This window comes from Tetranychus urticae, chromosome 3 (genome assembly GCF_039701765.1).
Source record: "Tetranychus urticae isolate SD_2017Ah chromosome 3, NJAU_TeUrti_SD_1.0, whole genome shotgun sequence".
In the NCBI taxonomy this organism is placed as follows: domain Eukaryota; kingdom Metazoa; phylum Arthropoda; class Arachnida; order Trombidiformes; family Tetranychidae; genus Tetranychus; species Tetranychus urticae.
Genome location: NC_142960.1, coordinates 4,127,752 through 4,148,621, shown reverse-complemented (window position 1 = coordinate 4,148,621; position 20,870 = coordinate 4,127,752). Strand labels below are relative to the sequence as shown.

Sequence of the window (20,870 nt, the reverse complement as noted above, 5' to 3'; positions counted from 1 at the left end):
CCAAAATAGTTTCCAGGTAAGAATGTCCGTTCCATGCACAGTTAGCCGCAATATCTGCTATAGATGGAGTCTCCCAACATCTGAACCAGTATTGATCGTTACGAACGAGAATAAAATTTTTGGTAGCTTCCAACAGTAAAAGCTCACGACAGTACCCTGCATCTGTTTGGCCTGGTTTTTTCGTCTCAATATAGGATTCACCACTAAAAGAAAGAAATGTTTTATAACTATCAATAGAAGTACTCACCATTAACAACTGAAATAACTTCTGTTAGCTTGGAGGGATGAACCTTCTTAGTAATCGATAGAAGTAAATTTAATTATTTGATTTCCAAATAATATTGTCCACAGTAGTTGACTGCATAATAATAAAAGACATATAAATTAATCAGAGAAAGATTGCTTACCATTCATTTTCAAAAATACAGCTAGAAATTTTATGAAAATGCGAGCTACGATCCGAAAAACGATATCTATTGTGCACCCAATCGATACGGATTGTGTGTTCACCACAATCAAAGTGTATATCAGAAATATGTTCATCATGGAGAAGATGCAAAGGCAGTGATTGGTCATATTGAAATAATTGGTTAATCAATAACGAGAAATCATCATCAAGGACTTTGATTTGCAATTTTTGTCACACAATTCTTCAATAGCGACAAAATAACCTTGCTTAGTTCGGTTAGGTTTGTTAGAGAAGCAAAATGCTGGTTCAAAGTCAGAAGTTTTAACTAATTCATTTTCTTTTATTTTCCATTGATCCGTAACTTCCAAATTGGGCCATCGAATTAGCTTTAAAAATCCTTCGAGATAGTCTTTACTAGAATCAGCCTTGAAAGTTACCCATCTCATGATCGCGTCGTAAACTTGGTATTCAGCATAATGCATAATTTGACTTAATCTCAGCTACTCAGTATTGTCCGTTTCGGAACTTTTAAGGTTAAAGTCAACTTAAACTTTTTGAAAGGTTTAATTGTTCAATGTAATTTTGCGAGCACTTGTAACTTACAACTTTTAAACTCAGTAATACATATCTAGCAATACAAAAGACTAATCAGAGATCAAAACAAATCTGTATCCACTTTGAATAAAGTAATGTAATGGAAATAAACAAATAATTTTTATTATTTTAATTATTAATCATGTTAACTTGAAATGGGTCATTTTTAGTTTATTTAACAATTTATTGCTAAGGACAATCATCAGTCAAGGATAATTGTGTTAAAAATCGTCAATGAACTGAGTTGTGGTTATGGTTTGATCATGTTTAACGGTAGAAGAGCTGGCGTCAAAGTAATCAACTTATTAGATTCATCTTGACCATAATCACGACTCCGTTTAGCACAAGAATATGCCAAACGGCCAAAACGACTCCATTCTTCATTATTAATATTGAAACAAAAGACATCTCTTGAGGACCTGACAATCAAAAAAACTCGATCAGGATAATCTACGCTTGAAGTTAGATACAAATTGTCGTAAGTCCATACATGTGCGCCTATGGTTTTTGGATACTCGATCTTCGTGAAATGTTTGGCGGGAGCATTGAACTTGCCAAACTCAAAATCATTTGTCAGGATGAATATATTATCGGACAGCACAGTTACACGATGTTTGATAACCTGATAATGAAAATCAGTTAATCTGATTTTATCATCAGTTCTCATTATTTCTTTAAACAAATACTCAAATTTCTCCTCATGACCGTGGAATGACTTAACTTCTGAACCTGTTACCCGGACTTTCCAGCTATGGATAGGCAAGAAGCGAGATGTTCTCTCCCAATATTTTAACCTAAAATGTAAAAAAAAAGTTTGAAATTAATTATTTGCGAATACAAAAAGTATTGAATAAACGAAATGTAAAAAAAGATTGCCAGAGGATCCCAGGAAATGAAGTGAGTGGCTGAATTTACTGATCGAGAGGGATGGCCTCGTTGTTGGATGTTTAATATGGATACGGCACTCAAGTGTGGAGAGAGTGCTGATTTCAAAATAAATAACTTACCATCGATTTATTGAATCATTATTTAATCCAATAAATTTAAAAGTGTCAGAAATATAGGTGTTTAAATCGGTATCATTGAAAAAACGATATTTTCTTCGATTCCAATCAATTCGAATTGCTTTACTTCCAGAATGGTAGAAAATATCAGAAACATATTCATCATGAAGCAGATTCAATGATATTGATTCGTCCAATTTTATATCTCGATTAAACAGAAACAGAAAATTATTGCCAAGAGCTGTGATTCGTAAATCTGTACCCTGCAATTTTTCAATAATGATAAAGCAATTTTGCTTAGCTCTGTCAGAGAAACAATAACAAATAGGCCAACAAAATGGCTCGGAACCTGATGATTCGAACATTGCTTTATTTTTCTTTAATACAGATAAAACTTCCGATTCTAAATGACAACATCGAACTAATCTTAACAATCTTTCACGATGAAAATTTCTAGAATCAGCATTAAAATCGACCCAACTGACAATCGCCACGAAGACTTGATATTCTGAATGAACCATCAAATCCAAAGCACAAATGTACTCTATTGTTTCAACAGGATAATCCAACCAAACAGTTGTGCTTGCTATCTTCAAGAAATGGAAACAGATGAAAGCATTGAGAGCACCAGAATTTATCAATATGGAAGTTTCAGTCATTTGAGGTATAACAGTTGGAAGATGTTCCATGGAAAAGTTAGAGTTAAAATAATCAATACATTTTTGCATCAAGTAATTTATCTCAAAATAATCACTGATGTCATAAAGAGCTATGTAGCATTCCATATCTACTATTAAATTATCGAATTCAATCCAATGTAATAATAAATTGAAAGCCTTTTCATCAAAATCCAAAACAACTTTGCTTGTCTTTGTTTCCAAACAGTCATGGCTCAACATCTTTTCAAAATAAGGTATTTTACGGATTTTTTGTTTACTAATCTTGTATTCTGAAGAACGATTTACTATCGTTAGTTTGTCATGAAAATCTAAGTTCCTCTCCCATTTTTCAATCATAATCAAAAAGTTTTGCTTGGTTCGATTGACGGTACATTCACAATTAACCTTTCGAGGAGAGCAAAATATTGGCTCAAAACCAGAAGATTTAAACAATCCATTTTCTTTTATTTTAGATAAATCTTGCTCGCTCAAATGGCACCATCGAACCAACTTCAACAGTTCAACGAGATGGCACTTTCTTGAGTAAGCCTTGAAATTGACCCATCTCATGATTACGTCGAATACTTGATATTCTGAACAAATCATCAGATCCAAAGCACAAATATATTCAATTGTTTCAATAGGATATTCCAGCCAAAAAGCTTTCCTAGAGTCATCGATAGAATCACTATATAAATCTTTTATCCTCAAGAAATAACGGCAGATGAAAGCATTAAGAGCTGCAGAGCTTATACATTTAGATGTTTTAGTAACTTTTGGTATAAAACTGGGAAGATGTTCAATCGTAAAATTATCCTCGAAATATTTTAAACACTCTTTGGAAATCACATCTAGACCCAAATAATCAGCCAGTTCGTACAAATCAAATACGTAATTCATCTCGATTGTGATAATAGTTGTTTCGCGTTTAATCCAAGCCATGATCGATTTCACTGCTTGTTCATCAAAATCAAATGTAACTTTGTTTGTCCTCAATTTCGAACAGTCATGGCTCAATATCATTTCAAAATATGGTATTTTACTAATTAGTTTTTTACTAATACGGTATTCAGTCGAACGATTTACTATCGTTAGTTGGTCATCAGTATCCAATGAATCCATGTTTGACACACAATTTGAAATCAAAAACAAATGCAAAAACTTAAACTTATCAAAAGAAGAGCATTGGACAACTTCTACAGTATAAAAACACAATAGGAAAGTGTTACTTTTTAAATTCACTCTGTAAAATTGAAATTAATGTAACTGAAAATTTTCAAAAAGAGTTAGACACTAAACGACAGGCTCAGAAAATTAGTTTACGCCCAGCCATTTGAGCCAATCAGGAAGTCATCCAATTGGCTTAACATCAAAGCTCTAAACAGTTCGATTAAGTATCGATTGAATCGATTAAAACAGAGTGATTAGATAAAGATTTTGAAAAAACATGACTACAGTATGTATTAAAGTATACTTTTTTATTTGAATTTTTATTAATAAGATGTTTTTATCAAAAATGGGAGTATTCTAAATGTGGATTTAATGTAACGTAATCAGTCCTGATCGCAGCAGTTTCTAGTGTTAAATAATTAGTCATTGCATTAAGTGATTTATTGAATAAAATAACTGAATTTTAATTTGGTTTCAAGAAAAAGATAAGTTTGAATGATTTTTTGTTGAATTAGTAAACCTTAAATTGAAGTTGGTTTGAAGAAACAACTATTTCCTTAAGCCAAATTTTAAAGCTTTAGTAAGTTCATGAAGTACTCTGTTTATGAATAATTTTAGTCAAATAACTAATTCTCTGAGTTTGGTTTAGAGTTTAAGCAAGTTCTGATGGTTTTCAGAGGAAGAAAAGCTGGAGTGCAAGTCAACAGTCTGCTGGAGTCTTTTTTGCCTGCAGAGGAATAAAATACCATTTGACCCTTGGAACTCACTTTAGTATTGACGTCGAAACAGATATAATCTCTTGTATATGTATCAATCACCATAATTTTATCTCCAGCTGGACTTGATGTTAACAGTGTATCTTCAAAATTGTATTCATTATCACACAAACGATGGCTCCAAGTCTTCACAAGCATATTATTTTGAATTTTGAACTCGTATAATGTAAGGTCATTCGAAAGCAAGTAAATCGCATTGTCCATAAGAGTTGCTCCGAAGTCAATAAGCTTCCAACGCTCTCTATCCTCGTTAGTCGGCCTTGAATAATAATTCAAATCTCTTCCTGCAAAGGAAATCAGCGTAAAAGTTTCAGCCGCTTCTAAAATCAAATATCCCTGCTCAATAGGCTCTTCCAGCATTGGATCCACAGATAAAGGTTGGTCACTAAAGGATGAAAGAAAACATGATAAATTAACATGATAATTTGATACTTGTCTTAAGCCATAACTGTATTTGAAATAATATGAATGCTGAATACTATTTTTATGAAAACAAATGCATAAAGATATTAGTAATCGGTATAATCAATATTAAATTAAAATTAAAAATCACTTACTCATCTTTGTTTCTAATAACACATCTTTGCAGTATGTTAAAAGATAGATCAGATGAGACATGCCTGTATTTTTTTCGTTTCCAGTCTATTCGAAGTGCACTCTTTCCGTATTCATAAGTAATATCAGTAATGTGTTCGTCCTGAAAAAAGTTTGCAGGAATTGAATCATCAGAGATAAAGACTTGATCAGCTAATTCTGTCAAGTTATTGTCAAGTACTTTGACTCGCCATTTACAACCCGTCTCACAAAATTCAATCATAACGAAACAATTTTGTTTGGCTCGATTGAAGGTACATTCACAATTAACCTTACGAGGAGAGCAAAATATTGGTTCAAAACCAGAAGATTTAAACAATCCATTTTCTTTTATTTTAGATAAATCTTGCTCGCTCAAATGGCACCATCGAATCAACTTTAACAGTTCAACGAGATGGCACTTTCTTGAATAAGCCTTGAAATTGACCCATCTCACGATTGCATCGAATACTTGATATTCTGAATAGACCATCAGATCCAAAGCACAAATATATTCAATTGTTTCAATAGGATACTCCAGCCAAAAAGTTTTCTTGGAGTTATCGATCGAATCAGCGTATAAATTTTTTATTTTCAAGAAATAACGGCAGATGAAAGCATTAAGAGCACCAGAGTTTAAAAATTTAGATGTTGAAGTCACTTTAAGTATAACATCGGGAAGATGTTCAATTGTAAAATTATCCTCGAAATATTTTAAACACTCTTTCGCAATCACATCCAAACCGAAATAATCAGCCAGTCCACATAAATCAATTACGTAATCCATTTCGATCAAGATCATAGTGTAATTGCGTTTAACCCAATCTAGAACCGACTTGACTGCTTTTTCATCAAAATCCAATGTAACTTTGGCTTCCTTTGATTCCAAACATTCATGGCTCAACATCTTTTCAAAATAAGGCACTTTACGAATCAGTTTTTTACTAATACGGTATTCAGTTGAACGATTAACTATCGTTAGTTGGTCATCAGTATCTAATGAATCCATTTTTGACACACTTTGAAATCAAAAACAAATGCAAAAACTTCACTATTATCGAGATTATCGTACGAGGTGATCGATTTTTAAGGTTTGATGCTAACAATGTAAGAATAGAAATGTCATGATTTATTCAAAGCTTACTTTATATAAATAATTTTCTAAGCTACAAGAGTGGACTCAAAAGATAAAATCAGTTGAAACAATCAGCGAACACTAGTGTCTTTCACTTAAACTCCTACTTAATTTGTTCAGCTAACTGGCTCATCGTCTGGATTAGCTTTGTAATTTGATTCTTATGTGGATGACATACAACTTGTATGATACAAGTAATGATTAAATCAATTAATTAACCATTAAGAAAATCTAAGCAAGAAGAGGGATCAAGAATGTCAAACCATATGAAATGTGAGATCATAAGTTGATATCAGTTTATCAATCGTTAACAGATTTTGAAGATAATTTGAATAATATTTTGGTGAAAATGGACATTTGATATCGAAACAATCGTTTCTCTTCGCTAACGAGCAAACTTCATTTGCTTATCTTGTTCTTATTTTGCAATTGTTATCAGTGAAAATTTTTAACTTGTGACACTCCATTAAGCTAAATAACCATTTGCAATGTGAGATCCAGTTATGAAAACAGTTTTCATCAATATACAATGTCCAATCTGGGCATTGCCATCAATTATTTAGACAATAGTTATCATATAACTAGCATAAACTCTAGCTAACTTACTCAAACTAGTCATCTGAGCAGAAACCATCGGAATAAAGTTGAAAGACAATCTTTTATTCAATTCAAGGAATCGTCAATCAAAGTTTGTAATTCTTTAGCAAAAACAGCAGCTTCAGCATAATCATTTGAGAAGATAATGAAAACTCATAGCAACTTGATTCTCAGGATTAAGAATAACAGAATAATTTGTAAAATGATTTATCATATAAAGATAATTGTTTCCTTCATTAAAAATGCCGTAGATTGTTTTTAAGTGATAATTGACTTTCGATCTCGTAAAATTATCATTAGTCCATGTTGTAGTAGTAAAAAGAATGATTTGAGTTTGATTTTAATTACTGATTGATTTTAACGATTGTAATACAAATGTAATTGATCATTTTATTGGCAAGTAAAGGAAACAGAGAGAATTAGTGGATTGTTTGTGATGAAGGGTTAACCATAAACCATGAGAAAGCAAACTCTGGGAATATTTAAGTACAGTGTATGTTAAGTAAACAATAATATCAATACAGTGTACTCAGTTGCATAATTTTTCAAAAAAATCTTTCTTATTTTGTTGATTTACGTTTCAAGTAAAGTTTGCTCGAGTCCATTGATATAAATCCAAAGGTAAAAGTTTTAAGAACATTAGATTTCTTTTGGTACTCCACAGATTTGTTTTTACAATCAATAATTCGACCCATTGATTTGCATTTTTGAGTACTAACATTTAAACAGAAGACACCCTTTTTGATCTTATCAACAATAATAACTCTATCATCATTAACTTGCTTGGATGTTAAAAGTAAATTTTTAAAATTGAATTCAACTTCAAACCCACGAATTTCAATTTTTTTAAACTCGAGCTTACGGTCAATGTTGAACTGGAAAAATTCAAGTTTATTTGTCAGCATATAAATACTATCATCCAAAATAGTTGCCATGTAAGTATCTCCATTACCAGCGTGGAAATTAAAATTTAAGGCGGATGGATTCTCTAAAAATCTGAAGTTGTCTAGCTCGTTATGAACTAAAGAATTAAACAGATTTTAGTCCAATGTTATTTGTTGAAGCTTCAAATAGCTTTTAGGTTAGGTAAGCGTTAGGTGAACTCACAATTTCAGAATAAAAACCTGAAATTATAGAGATAGATATAGATCTGAAATTCATTTTTCAACAGTAAAACTCATAAGTGAACACGGTGAGTCACAGAAAGCGGTCAATTTGACTGAAAATCGAAGTGATCTGTTTTTGATCTGAACAGAGAATTTTTGCATTGAAAATAATTGCATTTTCTGGTTATTAGTCTTAGTCTCAAAGTAAACAGACATTGGACTTGATTCAATATCACAATAGATTTCGAGAAATTAAACCACTATGTTGACAGTAACCAGTATTTAATCAAATGGTTGTGTTGGTTGATTAAACTTTATTCAATTTATAATTTGTGCAACAGTAATTAACATCAATTGAAGCTGCATTCATCATGAAAAAATTTCTTTAATAAAACAATCAAAACTGTAGAAAAAAATCAGCTCTTATGCATGATCGATCCATTTCTATGCATATCAAAGCAATAAAAGAACGCTTGTATCAAATTATCAGAAAGATGAGTTACCAAAAATACCAACTCAGTCAATGAATAATTGTATCATATTAGCGGCATTTCATTGAGATCACGTTCCAAACAAAGGTTGATTGAGTCCGTTGATACAAATCCAAAGGTAAAAGTTTTGAGAGTTTTATATTCCTCTCGACCATCCGCAGATTTGCTTTCACAATCAATGATTCTACCGATTGATTTCCATTCTCGAGTGCTAACATTAAAACAGACAACATCGTTGGTGGTCTTATCAACAAAAATAACTCTATCATCATTCATTTGCTTGGATGTTAGAAATAAATTACTAAACTTGAATTTATTTTGAAGCCTTTGAAATTCAATTTTTAACGCGATCTTACATTCAATATTAATCTCAATGAATTTACCTTTTTCTGTCACTATGTAAATATAGTTATCCAAAACAGTTGCCAGGTATGAATCTACATTGTATTTAGAGTCATTAAAATTTGCCATAGATGGAGTCTCCCAACACCTGAACCTCCAAAAATCATCAAGAACAAGAATGAATTTTTCGTTAGCTTCGAGAAGTGAAAGTTGAGGACATACGAAGTTCACGTCTCGACAAAATAATTCAAGTTCTGGTTTGGTGGTTACAGCATAATATTCCCCACTAAAAAAAACAAAAAATGTTTTATAACATTATAGTATTCATTATTATCAACTGAAATAACTTCTCGTTAGCTGGAAGGCGCGAGCCTTTTCAGTAACGATGTGCATCAATATATGCATTCATTTTATTTCCAATTAATAGTGTTTACCACAGAAGTAACTGAATAACAGATAAAAGGCAAATAGATTAATCTAGGAGAAAGATTGCTTACCGTCTAGAACTTTTATAAATACAATTATGAACTTTTTGATAATGCGATTTATAATCCATATAACGATATTTATTGTGCTTCCAATCGATACGAATAATTTCTTTTCCAGAATCAAAGAATATATCAGAGACATGTTCCTCATGGGGAAGGTGCAAAGGCAGTGATGGATCATTTTGAATTAATTGATTAACCAATGGGAAGAAGTTACCGTCAAGTACTTTGACTTGCAATTTTTTGTCACTCAATTCTTCAATAACGACAAAACAACCTTGTTTAGTTCGGTCGATACCGCAATTACAATTAGGTTTGTTACGAGAGCATAATTCGATTTCAAAGTTTGAAAATTTAAAGAAGCTATTTTCCTTTATTTTAGCCAAATCTTCATCTTCCAAATGGCACCATCGAATCAAGCTTAGCAATATTTTTAGAAAATGCTTTCTATAATCCGCCTTTGCTTTGACCCATCTCATGATCGCATCGAAAACTTGGTATTCTGAATGGATCATCAAATCCAAACCACAAATACGTCCAATTGTTTCAGGAGGATAATTCAACCAAACAGGCGTGTTCACGATTTTTAAAAAATAGCGGCAAATAAAAGCATAGAGAGCACCAGAGTTGATCAACTTAGATGTTGAAGTAACTTGAGGTATAATAACGGGAAGATGCTCAATTGAAAAATTTTCATGAAAATATGAGATGAAATTATTCATCAAACGATCACTTATCCCGAAATAGTCAGCCATGATACTCATATTTATTACACAATCCATCTCGATGAAGATAAATCCGAGTTTAATCCAATTGAAGATTGATTTAAAAGCCTTTTCATCGAAATCCAATACGACTTTGTTTTCCTTTGATTCCTTTAAATCAAGGTTCAGCATCTTTTCAAAATAAGGTATTTTACAGATTAGTTTTTTACTTATACGATGCTCCGTGGATCGATTAACTATTATAAGTTGGTCACCAGTTTCTAAAGAATCCATATTGACGCACAATTTAAATTCAGAAGCAAAATGTTGAACTTATGCTAGACAATCAAGAGGAGAGTATTGGACGTGTTAATGTTTTTTCTTTAAACCTACGTATAAAAATTGTTTAGGTTTTCACTTTAATAGAAGCAATTTTTTCAAGTTACAAGGCACATAAAGCAGAAGTGAATGCAAAAGTTATGTTAGCTAACACCCAATCTTATAGCCAATCAGTGACTACTGTTTTGCAGCCTTTGGCGCCATCTTAATTTGTTAAGCTCACTGACTTATTGTTTGAATTAGAGTTGCAGATGATTTGATCAATCATCGATTCGCAAACTTGTGGCATTCAATTCGTAAATCTCAATGAAATACTCTTGCCTGGTTCGATTGCAATTAAGATCACAATCCCGTTTTAAGAAAGAGCATGTAATTTGGAAGGTTGATAATTTAGAGATTGAACCTGCTCCTTCATCCTAGGTAAATCTTTATCTTCCAAATGGCACTGAATGGCAATCTTCCAATGATCAGCTCAAATTGTATCCGTTGAGATAATGAAGCTAGGGTATATTGTTGGATAATTAGCAAGTAACAAACTTAGACTTTCGAGTTAAGAGTTATGACTTAATTTAAAATACATGAAAAAATTGTGGAATAAACTTCCCTGCTCTGAATTTTTGATAAATCGCTTTCATAGTTCCAACTTTTGTTCCGTTGTAGAATCTGATTGTAATTTTTTCTCAAAGTTTTTTCATCAAAAAGGACAATGGCCAAAAACTTCGATTTCACCGTTAAGAGTTGGGACTTAGTGAGTTATTAGGGGCATAAAAACTGAGTCTATTAGTGCTATTGAAATTTTGTTTGAGTCGGCAGTTTTCGATAAAATCGAGGTCAAAGTTGGAACTTCGAGAAACTACAATCGCCTTTTTTCGATGATGAAACAAGATTTTTTCATGAAACTCATTTTCCTGGTGTAAATTTTGATGTTTAACCAGAAAATGTAATTATTTTTAATGAAAAATTCTCTGTTCAGATCAAAAACAGATCACTTCGCGTTTTAGTTAAATTCGAAAAAATTGGCTGACTCAACATGTTCACCTATGAGTTTTACCGGTAAAAAATGAGTTTCAGATCTCTAACCCAAGCGGTCACAGAGAGCGGTCAATTTAACTGAAAATCGAAGTGATTTGTTTTAATCTGAACATGAGAATTTTTTCATTGCAAATAATTACATTTTCTGATTAATCAGCAAAAGTTACACCAGGAAAATGAGTTTCATGAAAAAATCTTGTTTCATTATTGAAAAAAAGGCGATCGAAGTTCCAACTTTGACCTCGATTTTATCGAAAACTGCCGACTCAAACAAAATTTCAATAGCACTAATAGACTCAGTTTTTATACCCCTAATAACTCACTAAGTCCCAACTCTTAACGGTGAAATCGAAGTTTTTGGCCATTGTTTTTGGAGATTTTAAATTTTGATTGAATTTTCCGTAATCAGTCATGATCGTCGCAGTTTCTAGTGGTGCTTAATTATCCATAATATTAAAATGATTTAATCAAAATGAGTGAATTTCAATTTGAATACAAGAATAAAATGAGTTTAAATGTTTTTTATGACAAGTTTAAATTACAAGTTTAGTTCAAAGAAAAAACAATTATTCAAGCTAATTTTAAAGCTGTTGTAAGTTCATGAAGTACTCAGTTTATGGCAAATGTTAGCGAACTAACTAATTCTCTGAGTTTGATTCGGTGTTTAAGCAAGTTCTGATGGCGTTTAGCGGAAGAAAAGCTTGAGTAAGAGTACGCAGACCGTTGGACTCCTTTTGATCAGGAGTAGAGGAATAAGATATTATTTGACCGGTGGAACTCTGTTTAGTATTGACATCGAAACAGATATAGTTTCTTGTATACTTATTAATCACCATAATTTTATCACCAGCTGGACTTGATGTTAACAGTGTATCTTCAAAACTGAATTCATTACAACACAAACGATGGCTCCAAGTCTGCATGAGCACATTATCTTGAATTTTGAACTCGTATAATGCAAAGTTATTGAACAAGTAAATCGCATTGTACAGAAGAATAGCACTGGAATCAAATATATGCCAACGCGTTCTATCGGTGTTGAGCGGCCTCGAAAAATGATTCAAATAGCCCCGTTCAAAAGTAATCATTATAAAAGCTTCAGCCGCTTCTAAGATTAAATATCCATCCTTAACAATCGCTTCCCACATTGCACCTACATTTACATATAGAGGTTGGTCACTAAACCATGAAAAAAAAACATGATATTATAAATTAAATATTTAGTATAGAGAGGTTAGTAATTGAACTGCTATCAAGATTTAATTAATATTAAAAATCACTTACTCTTCTTTGTTTCTAATGACACATCTTTGCAATATGTTAAAAGATAGATCAGATTGGACATACGTGTATTTGTTTCGTTTCCAGTCTATTCGAAATGCTCCGATCATAGATCCGGCATCGTAAGTTATATCAAAAATAGCTTCGTCATGAAAAATTTCTTTAGTAATTTTGTCATCATATTTGATGACTTTACTAAACAGTTGTATCAAGTTATTGTCAAGTACATTGATTCGCAAATCTGAACTCCCCTCAAAACTATCAATCATGACAACAAAGTTTTGCTTGGTTCGATTGAAGGTACAGACACAATCAACCTTTCGCGGATAGCAAAATATTGGTTCAAAGCCTGAAGATTTGAACAATCCATTTTCTTTTATTCTAGATAAATCTTCATCGGTCAAATGGCACCATCGAACTAGCTTTAACAATCCTGCGAGGTGGCACTTTCTTGAGAAATCTTTGAAAGCAATCCATTTCATGATTGCATCGAATACTTGGTATTCAGAATAAATCATCAGATCCAAAGCACAAATGTATTCAATTATTTCAATAGGATATTCCAACCAAAAAGTTTTCTTTGAGTTATCGATCGAATCAGCGTATAAATTTTTTATTTTCAAGAAGTTACGGCAGATGAAAGCATTAAGAGCACCAGAGCTTATGCATTTAGATGTTGCAGTCACTTGAGGTATAATAATGGGAAGATGTTCAATTGTAAAATTATCCTCGAAATATCTTGAACACTCTTTCGAAATGACATCCAGACCCAAATAATCAGCCAGTTCACACAAATCAATTACGTAATCCATCTCGATTAGGATCATAGTATAATCGCGTTTAACCCAATCCAGGATCGATTTACAGTAAAACCTCTCAAAGGTTGTATTGTTTTTAGGTGGACCGGGGGGCCGCGACAGCTTATACGGCGCCGTGCTACCTAGGTGTTTTACCGACCCATAGGCGCTGGGCTTTATCCAGCTGAGCTGGGAATCCACAGGATGGGAAGTGGGATAGGCCAGGGGGCTGAACCCTGGATAAGCTGTTTTACTGTAAACGCCCGAGTACCAGGACTTGTCGAGATTCGAACGCTAACCCCAAAGATGCAGACACAACATATGAGAGTTAGCAGTCTTATCGCAACCTCAAACCACTCGGCCAAGGTTGTACTCTCAAAGGTTGTGAGCGGTCCTGCCCCTAGCGATATTGTTTGTGCAACTCGTTGCAAAAGCGGGGTAAAACGTCAAATCCGCTAGATGGGGTAGTTCAGTTTCTCACAACCTTTGAGAGGTTTTACTGTAAAAGCTTTTTCATTGAAATCCAATACGACCTTGTTTTCTTTGGATTCCAAACATTCATGGCTCAACATCTTTTCAAAATAAGGCACTTTACGAATTAGTTTTTTACTAATAAGGTATTCTATCGAACGATTTACTATCATTAGTTGGTCATCGGTATCTGATAAAGCCATATTTGACACACAAATTTAAACAAAATTGATAATTTGAGAAAAACAAAATGCTAAAACTTATGCTACACGATCAAAAGGAATATCTCAGACGACTTGCTTAGAATAAAGAAACACTAGAAAAGTTAGCTTCTTTCAACTTAACATTCAGGCAATTTTTCAAATTAAACTTGGTAAATTGTAATTTAACTGAAATTTTAAAAGAGTTTGAGACTGAACCACAAGCTCAAATAATGTTGACGCCCAGCCATTTGAGCCAATCAGAATGTTCTCCGGCCTTCAACGCCATCTCAATTTGTCAATTTAACTTACTTATCTGTTCTGGATTACTATCTGAAATAAACGTCAAATATTATTGTAATTAGTGCTGCAGCAATATTATATTTTTGAGTACTATAATAGTAATATTATCGATACCAATCTCAACAATACTTATCGATACTTTCTGCAATAGTATTGTTCCTTGCGATTTATTTTTTTCGTTGATATTCTTGACATTTTAGTGTCTTTTTACGCTTCAGAAGCCTCAAACTCGAAAAATTCGGTTTCATTCGCAGTAGAATAGCCACCAGAAACTTTACGATCACTCTGTACATCAAAAAATCTAGTTTGAACAAATTCTGACAATTGTGAGATCAGACCATTTTTCCTATTCTTTCTGCTATCCTCCTTTTTAGGCTTTGTCCTTTAAATTTTTTCAAGTGAGAAGATAATGAAAACTCATAGCAACTTGATTCTCAGGATTAAGAATAACAGAATTATTTATAAAATGATTTATGATAAATGATAATTGTTGCCTTCATTAAAAATGCCGTAGATTGTTTTTAAATGATAATTGACTTTCTTTCTTGTAAAATTATCATTAGTCCATGTTGTAGTAGTAAAAAGAATGATTTGAGTTTGATTTTGATTACTGATTGATTTTAACGATTGTAATACAAATGTAATTGATCATTTTATTGGCAAGTAAAGGAACTAGAGAGAATTAGTGAATTGTTTGTGATGAAGGGTTAACCATAAACCATGAGAAAGCAAACTCTGGGAATATTTAAGTACAGTGTATGTTAAGTAAACAATAATATCAATACAGTGTACTCAGTTGCATAATTTTTCAAAAAAATCTTACTTTATTTTGTTGATTTACGTTTCAAGTAAAGTTTGCTCGAGTCCATTGATATAAATCCAAAGGTAAAAGTTTTAAGAACATTAGATTCCTTTTGACCATCCGTTGATTTACTTTTACAATCAATAATTCGACCCATTGATTTGCATTTTTGAGTACTAACATTTAAACAGAAGACACCCTTTTTGATCTTATCAACAATAATAACTCTATCATCATTAACTTGCTTGGATGTTAAAAATAAATTTTTAAAATTGAATTCAACTTCAAACCCACGAATTTCAATTTTTTTAAACTCGAGCTTACGTTCAATGTTAAACTGGAAAAATTCAAGTTTATTTGTCAGCATATAAATACTATCATCCAAAATAGTTGCCATGTAAGTATCTCCATTACCAGCGTGTAAATTAAAATTTAAGGCAGATGGATTCTCTAAAAATCTGAAGTTGTCTAGCTCGTTATGAACAACAAGGAACTTATCGTTGACTTCTAGAAATGCACTTTCACAAGCTGCAGATGATGCGTAGGTTGTTTGGGTCTGCACAATCCAACTCTCACTAAAAGACAGGAGAAAATTTTTAAATAATTATTAAAAGTATTCATCATTACGAAGCAGATGATGTTAGAACGTTAAAACTTCATAGAAACAGTATGTATCAATAGAGGTAATAATGATTTTTAATTTCAAACTTGAGTGAACTTCGGAAAAATTCAAGCAATTGGTTATTGTTCATCGTTAAAGACAAATAAGTTAATTTAAATAGTCGATTACTCACCTTTGTTGCTTATCAGAAATGCATTTAAGCATTTTAAGACAATGCAATTTATAAGCTTGAAAATCGTACAACCGATATTTATTGCGCTTCCAATCAATGCGAATCATTTTCCTTCCAGATTCAAATGAAATATCAGAAGCATATTTACCATGGAAAAAATGCAAAGGCAACGATTCATCTGATTGCATTACTTGATTAACCAATGGCAGAAAATTACTGTCAAGAACTTTGATTATCGAATTTTTGTCATCTAATTCTTCAATTACGACAAAACAACCTTGTTTAGTTCGGTCAATGTTACAATTACAATTAGTTTTGTCATGAGAGCATAGTCTTGATATAAATAATGAGAGCAAAGTTCTGGTTTTGGTGTAAGATACTATCAACTCATTTTCTTTTACTTTAGATAAATACTTACCTTCCAAATTGCACCAACGGACTAACTTCAACAAATTCTCAAGATGGCACTTTCTAGAATCAGTCTTGAAACTGACCCATTTCACGATTGCATCGAAAACTTGGTATTCTGAATGAATCATCAGATCCAAAGCACAAATGTATTCAATTGTTTCAAAAGGATAATCCAACCAAACTGTTTTGTTCGATATTTTCAGGAAGTAGCGACATATAAAAGCACTGAGATAACCAGAATTCAAGTATTTGGTTGTAGAAGTCACTTGAGGTATAACAGAAGGAAGATGTTGGCTAGAAAAATTTTCTCTAAAATAACGAGCACAATCTTGTTCCAGTTGATCTTTTAGCCCGAAATAGTCAGCCATGTTGCTCAAATTTATGACATAATCCATCTCGATGAAGATATCACCGAATTCAATCCAATTGAGAAGCCACTTAAAAGCCTTTTCATCAAAATCCAGTTCAACTTTGTTTTCTCTTGATTCCAAATAATCATAACTCAACAGCTTTTCGAAATAAGGAATTCTACGAATTAAATTTTTGCTGATACGGTGTTCTGAGGATCGATTCACAATTGTAATTTGATCAGCAGTCTCTAATGAATCCATATTTTAACACTTTACTCTAAAAGATGAAAGATGTAAATAGCGTAAATGGTTCCATTAGGCGCTAAAGAAATAAACAGATTTTAGTTCCATTTTATTTAATGAAGCTTCAAATAGCTTTTAGGTTAGGTAAGCGTTAGGTGAACTCACAATTTCAGAATTAGAAACAAAATTTCATTTTAAGGCTATTAAATGGCTGTACTTGTACACACTGACAAAGTGAGAAGGTTTCTAAACATTTAGATCCGCCTTTCAGATGCTTTTTAGCTCATAATTTCTCATAACACTGATTAGAAACTTTGTTCTCACCCTGCAATGTAGATTCAAAGTTGGATGAAACCGGAGCCAACCATTTGAGTCAATCAGTGGATGTTTTTATTTTACGTCATTTCAAATCTTTTGACTAATTCAACGTTTCAATCATTTACAGTAAATTAGTGCTGGGCGATTGTGTAATTTTCCGATTATCGATTGTTACGCAATTTATTTGGGAAAAATCGATGATTATCGATAATCGATATTTATCGATAATCACTATTTAATGACGCAATATTAACGATACAATCAATGGCGAAAAGCCTCAGGAAGGGAATGTAAAAAACAGAGAGCATTAACATTCTTTGGTTTTAAAGAATTTCTTTTATCAGTAATTGTATTACCGGCACACGAAAACAATCGTTCACAAGGAACTGAGGTTGCTGGCGTTGTAAGATATTTGATGGCTAAGTTGTGTAATTCGTGCCAGTTTTCCTTATTCTTTCGCCAAAACTCCAAAGGATCTGCATCACGAGGCAAATTAACCATCTTCAAGTAATGTTTAAGTCCAATGTTTAAACCTGAACCATCAGAATCATTAGATAATTGCTGAACTCTCTTCTCATGCAGTTCCCATAGACTATCACATTCAACAGGCACAACAGTAGTTTGAGTTAAAGGAACATGTCTTAACATTTTATTTATTTCATCTATCGCTTTTGCACAACAAGCTGGAGACGCAAAGTCTACTTGTTTAAAACGACGGTCCAGAATGGTTGCATAAGCAAAATTTTTATCTTGCTCAATACTTCCAAACCTTTCATTGAGATTCATGCAAAGTATACCCTGAAAAGCTTTACCAACTGAGCTTTGTACATTGAGATTAAGTACGCGATGCTTGAGCATGTTGAGCACTGGAATCACACGTGAAACGGTGCAATATTGTTCACCAGATAAGTCTTTAGTGACTGCAAAAAATGGCTCCAACAATTTTTGAACATCACAAAGTACTTCAATATTGCCAAAAGGTATATCCAAGTCAGCTCTATTTACTTTAATAAGAGCGATTGATACAAAATTTCTTAATGCATTGAATCTTTCCAGCATTATGTACGTGCTGTTCCATCTCGTACACACATCCTGCTTCAGTTTTAAAGGTGTTTGTCCATCGCTGCTTTGTATTTTTCTCAAAATATCACTAAAGTTATTGCTCTGCTTAAAAAGCTTGACTATATTCCGAACTTGGCAAATAAGAGCACTTGCATCATTGCATTCACTTATTGTATTATTAACAATCAAATTAAGTCGATGAGCAACACACCAAATAGGATCATTAACTATCTGTTTTGTAGCACTGGTTACATTGGCGGCACCATCAGTTACAATTGTTGTCAATTTATCAGTTGGAATTTCAAAGTCACATAATATTTCCAAAATATTAGTTACAATATTGTTGGTTGTATGTGCCACTTCCATATCTTTGACAGCCAAACATAAAGATGTGCATCGATAATTATCAATAAAATGACCAGTGACTCCAATATATGACTTAGAATTGTAACCATCAGTCCATAAATCAGTAGTAATACTGATATAATTGATGGTTTTTAAATGGGTGGTAACTAGTTCTTTTTTATTTTGGTACATTTTAAAAGTCGCACCAGAAATTTTTTTCCTCGATGGCATTGAAAAACTAGGAATTATCACTTTAAATAGTCTCCTAAATTCAAGATCTTCAACAATATTAAATGCTTGAAAGTTGTTGCTTATGTACCATACAAGTGCATCTTCAATAATTTTTGCCTTAGCACCACCTGAAAATAACAAAAAAAAACATTAGATCCGAGTATACCCAAAATAGAAATATATAAATACACTTACTTTTTATTGAGTTTATTTCAGAAATACAATCATTAATTTTGGGCTGCTTGCTCGGTATATCTTCATTCACCTTAATAACCATAGGATGTTTTGATCTTAGATGGGCCATCAAGTTTGTTGTATTTCCACAGCTCTTGATTGATGCCGAACATTCTTTGCAAATCGCTGTTTCAAATGTTAACTTGGTGAAGTATTTCCATGCTTCGGATGGCATAACTTAAAGTTAAAAAAACAACTGAAAAAAACAACTGAAAAAAAAGACCAAAAAAACCACCAAAAAATCTAAAAAACACTTTAAAATGAGTATGGCAGCAGAAGATTGAAAAAGTAAAGAAATATCGATGTTTTCTTTTGGTAATCGATGATCGCTACAGCCAGCAAATATCGATAATTATCGATTTTATCGATATAATCGCCCAGCACTACAGTAAATGATTTACTTGTTAAAATACCCATATACCAAGTAAGTCAAAGGATTATACAAACCCAAATTAAGTTAGGTGAGTGTGGCACTGTAAGTTGACTCTAACAAAGTAACTTGTGTTGTAACTCTTGAGACCACTTTAACTGTATCCTTGATTCTGTTGTTATTTGTATGATAGTTTCAAGTACCTTTCAAGAACATGATGCAAGGAATCAATCCGTTTATCAAAAGCAGTATCAGCTGAACACCATATCATAGATCGGCCTGGTTTTGGTTTTCATCAATTATTTTAGGCTCTAGTAGTAAAATAAACCACCCAATCAGTCTGTAGAAGATATTACTTAACAAATAATTTGTGAAACAATTGCAGTGTTTCCAAGCTTTCACTTTTCCTATGAAGAAGCAAATGCCACAAGCAATTAGAAAACCTCTTATAATGAAAAATTGTCGAGTAATCCAAGAGAAATTTTTTTTCTACTCTTTGGTGTTTTTACACATACGTTAAAATCGCCATTGCTAATTGCTGATGAAATCATCAAATAATTTATCAGATAAATAAACGACCTGAAATACGGTAGTTGATTAAAGAATATCTCAAGGATTCTTCCTTGGAATTTTTCATGCTCGAACTAAAACCGATTCCTGTGTACTTTGCACTCATGATTACAAGCTGTGTTTTTTTCTCATCATCATTTCACATCTCAAGATAATTGTTGCCTTAATTAAAAATTGCTAATTGGTTTTCAACTTCGTAAAACTATTAGAAAATCTGATACATCTAACATTGAGTTGTTGGGCTAATTAGATTTACTTAACCAATTGGTGAGAAGCTTGAAGAATCATGTAATTCGATTGGCATTATTGATTGACTTTACAAATGTAAATACAAATGTAGGGGAATCATTTCATCAGGCAAGTCAAGGAACCAAACGGAGAGATGAATTGTTGAATGTAAACAGCGTGATGAAGGGTTAATCATGTACAGTGAGAAAGCAAATGATGATTGCAGCAAGATAACTGTTTCCTTTATTAAAATTTGCTTGGACTTGAGGATTGATAATTGGCTTCCAGCCTCGTAAAACTATGATTGGTAAATTACACCAATTTGTAACGCTAATCAAATTGACTTAACAAATTCGTGAGAAGCTTATTCATGAGAAATTTGTAATGTGATTTTAATCAATAATTGGTTTTTAATTACATCATTTCAACAAGCTTCTAAAT

At 32.5% G+C, this 20,870-nt stretch overlaps 6 protein-coding genes across 8 annotated transcripts; all 6 read right to left on the bottom strand.

Annotated features, from left to right (window-relative positions):
* Positions 1 to 1,104: 1,104 nt before the first annotated feature.
* On the bottom strand, positions 1,105 to 4,032 carry LOC107370934 (uncharacterized). The gene is made up of 2 exons (XM_015938894.3): positions 2,011 to 4,032; positions 1,105 to 1,797 (listed from the first exon to the last, which is right to left on the bottom strand). The coding sequence occupies exons 1-2, from the start codon at positions 3,786 to 3,788 to the stop codon at positions 1,254 to 1,256; spliced, it is 2,322 nt and encodes a 773-aa protein (XP_015794380.1). The 5' UTR covers positions 3,789 to 4,032; the 3' UTR covers positions 1,105 to 1,253.
* A 249-nt stretch (positions 4,033 to 4,281) lies between these two features.
* On the bottom strand, positions 4,282 to 6,325 carry LOC107370988 (uncharacterized). The gene is made up of 2 exons (XM_015938935.3): positions 5,170 to 6,325; positions 4,282 to 4,997 (listed from the first exon to the last, which is right to left on the bottom strand). Exons 1-2 carry the CDS (start codon positions 6,192 to 6,194, stop codon positions 4,463 to 4,465), a joined length of 1,560 nt encoding a protein of 519 aa, XP_015794421.1. The 5' UTR covers positions 6,195 to 6,325; the 3' UTR covers positions 4,282 to 4,462.
* A 2,063-nt stretch (positions 6,326 to 8,388) lies between these two features.
* LOC107370987 (kelch-like protein 6) lies at positions 8,389 to 10,530 on the bottom strand. 2 transcript variants are annotated; one of them, XM_015938934.3, is made up of 3 exons: positions 9,354 to 10,530; positions 8,898 to 9,142; positions 8,389 to 8,725 (listed from the first exon to the last, which is right to left on the bottom strand). In XM_015938934.3, exons 1-3 carry the CDS (start codon positions 10,340 to 10,342, stop codon positions 8,565 to 8,567), a joined length of 1,395 nt encoding a protein of 464 aa, XP_015794420.2. In that variant the 5' UTR covers positions 10,343 to 10,530; the 3' UTR covers positions 8,389 to 8,564. The 2 variants fall into 2 exon arrangements, with proteins under 2 accessions (XP_015794420.2, XP_025018464.2); XM_025162696.2 differs by having other exon boundaries at positions 8,389 to 9,142.
* A 1,395-nt stretch (positions 10,531 to 11,925) lies between these two features.
* On the bottom strand, positions 11,926 to 14,500 carry LOC149093197 (uncharacterized). Its single transcript, XM_089268687.1, has 2 exons — positions 12,704 to 14,500; positions 11,926 to 12,598 (listed from the first exon to the last, which is right to left on the bottom strand). The coding sequence occupies exons 1-2, from the start codon at positions 13,525 to 13,527 to the stop codon at positions 12,058 to 12,060; spliced, it is 1,365 nt and encodes a 454-aa protein (XP_089124813.1). The 5' UTR covers positions 13,528 to 14,500; the 3' UTR covers positions 11,926 to 12,057.
* A 604-nt stretch (positions 14,501 to 15,104) lies between these two features.
* Positions 15,105 to 17,453, bottom strand: LOC107371835 (uncharacterized). Of its 2 annotated transcripts, none has more exons than XM_089268686.1 (3): positions 16,486 to 17,453; positions 16,068 to 16,323; positions 15,105 to 15,848 (listed from the first exon to the last, which is right to left on the bottom strand). In XM_089268686.1, exons 1-3 carry the CDS (start codon positions 17,087 to 17,089, stop codon positions 15,296 to 15,298), a joined length of 1,413 nt encoding a protein of 470 aa, XP_089124812.1. In that variant the 5' UTR covers positions 17,090 to 17,453; the 3' UTR covers positions 15,105 to 15,295. The 2 variants fall into 2 exon arrangements, with proteins under 2 accessions (XP_089124812.1, XP_015795478.2); XM_015939992.3 differs by having other exon boundaries at positions 16,068 to 17,150; positions 17,237 to 17,424.
* A 115-nt stretch (positions 17,454 to 17,568) lies between these two features.
* LOC149093196 (zinc finger BED domain-containing protein 4-like) lies at positions 17,569 to 19,847 on the bottom strand. Its single transcript, XM_089268685.1, has 2 exons — positions 19,223 to 19,847; positions 17,569 to 19,155 (listed from the first exon to the last, which is right to left on the bottom strand). Exons 1-2 carry the CDS (start codon positions 19,434 to 19,436, stop codon positions 17,651 to 17,653), a joined length of 1,719 nt encoding a protein of 572 aa, XP_089124811.1. The 5' UTR covers positions 19,437 to 19,847; the 3' UTR covers positions 17,569 to 17,650.
* Between the last annotated feature and the right edge of the window lie 1,023 nt (positions 19,848 to 20,870).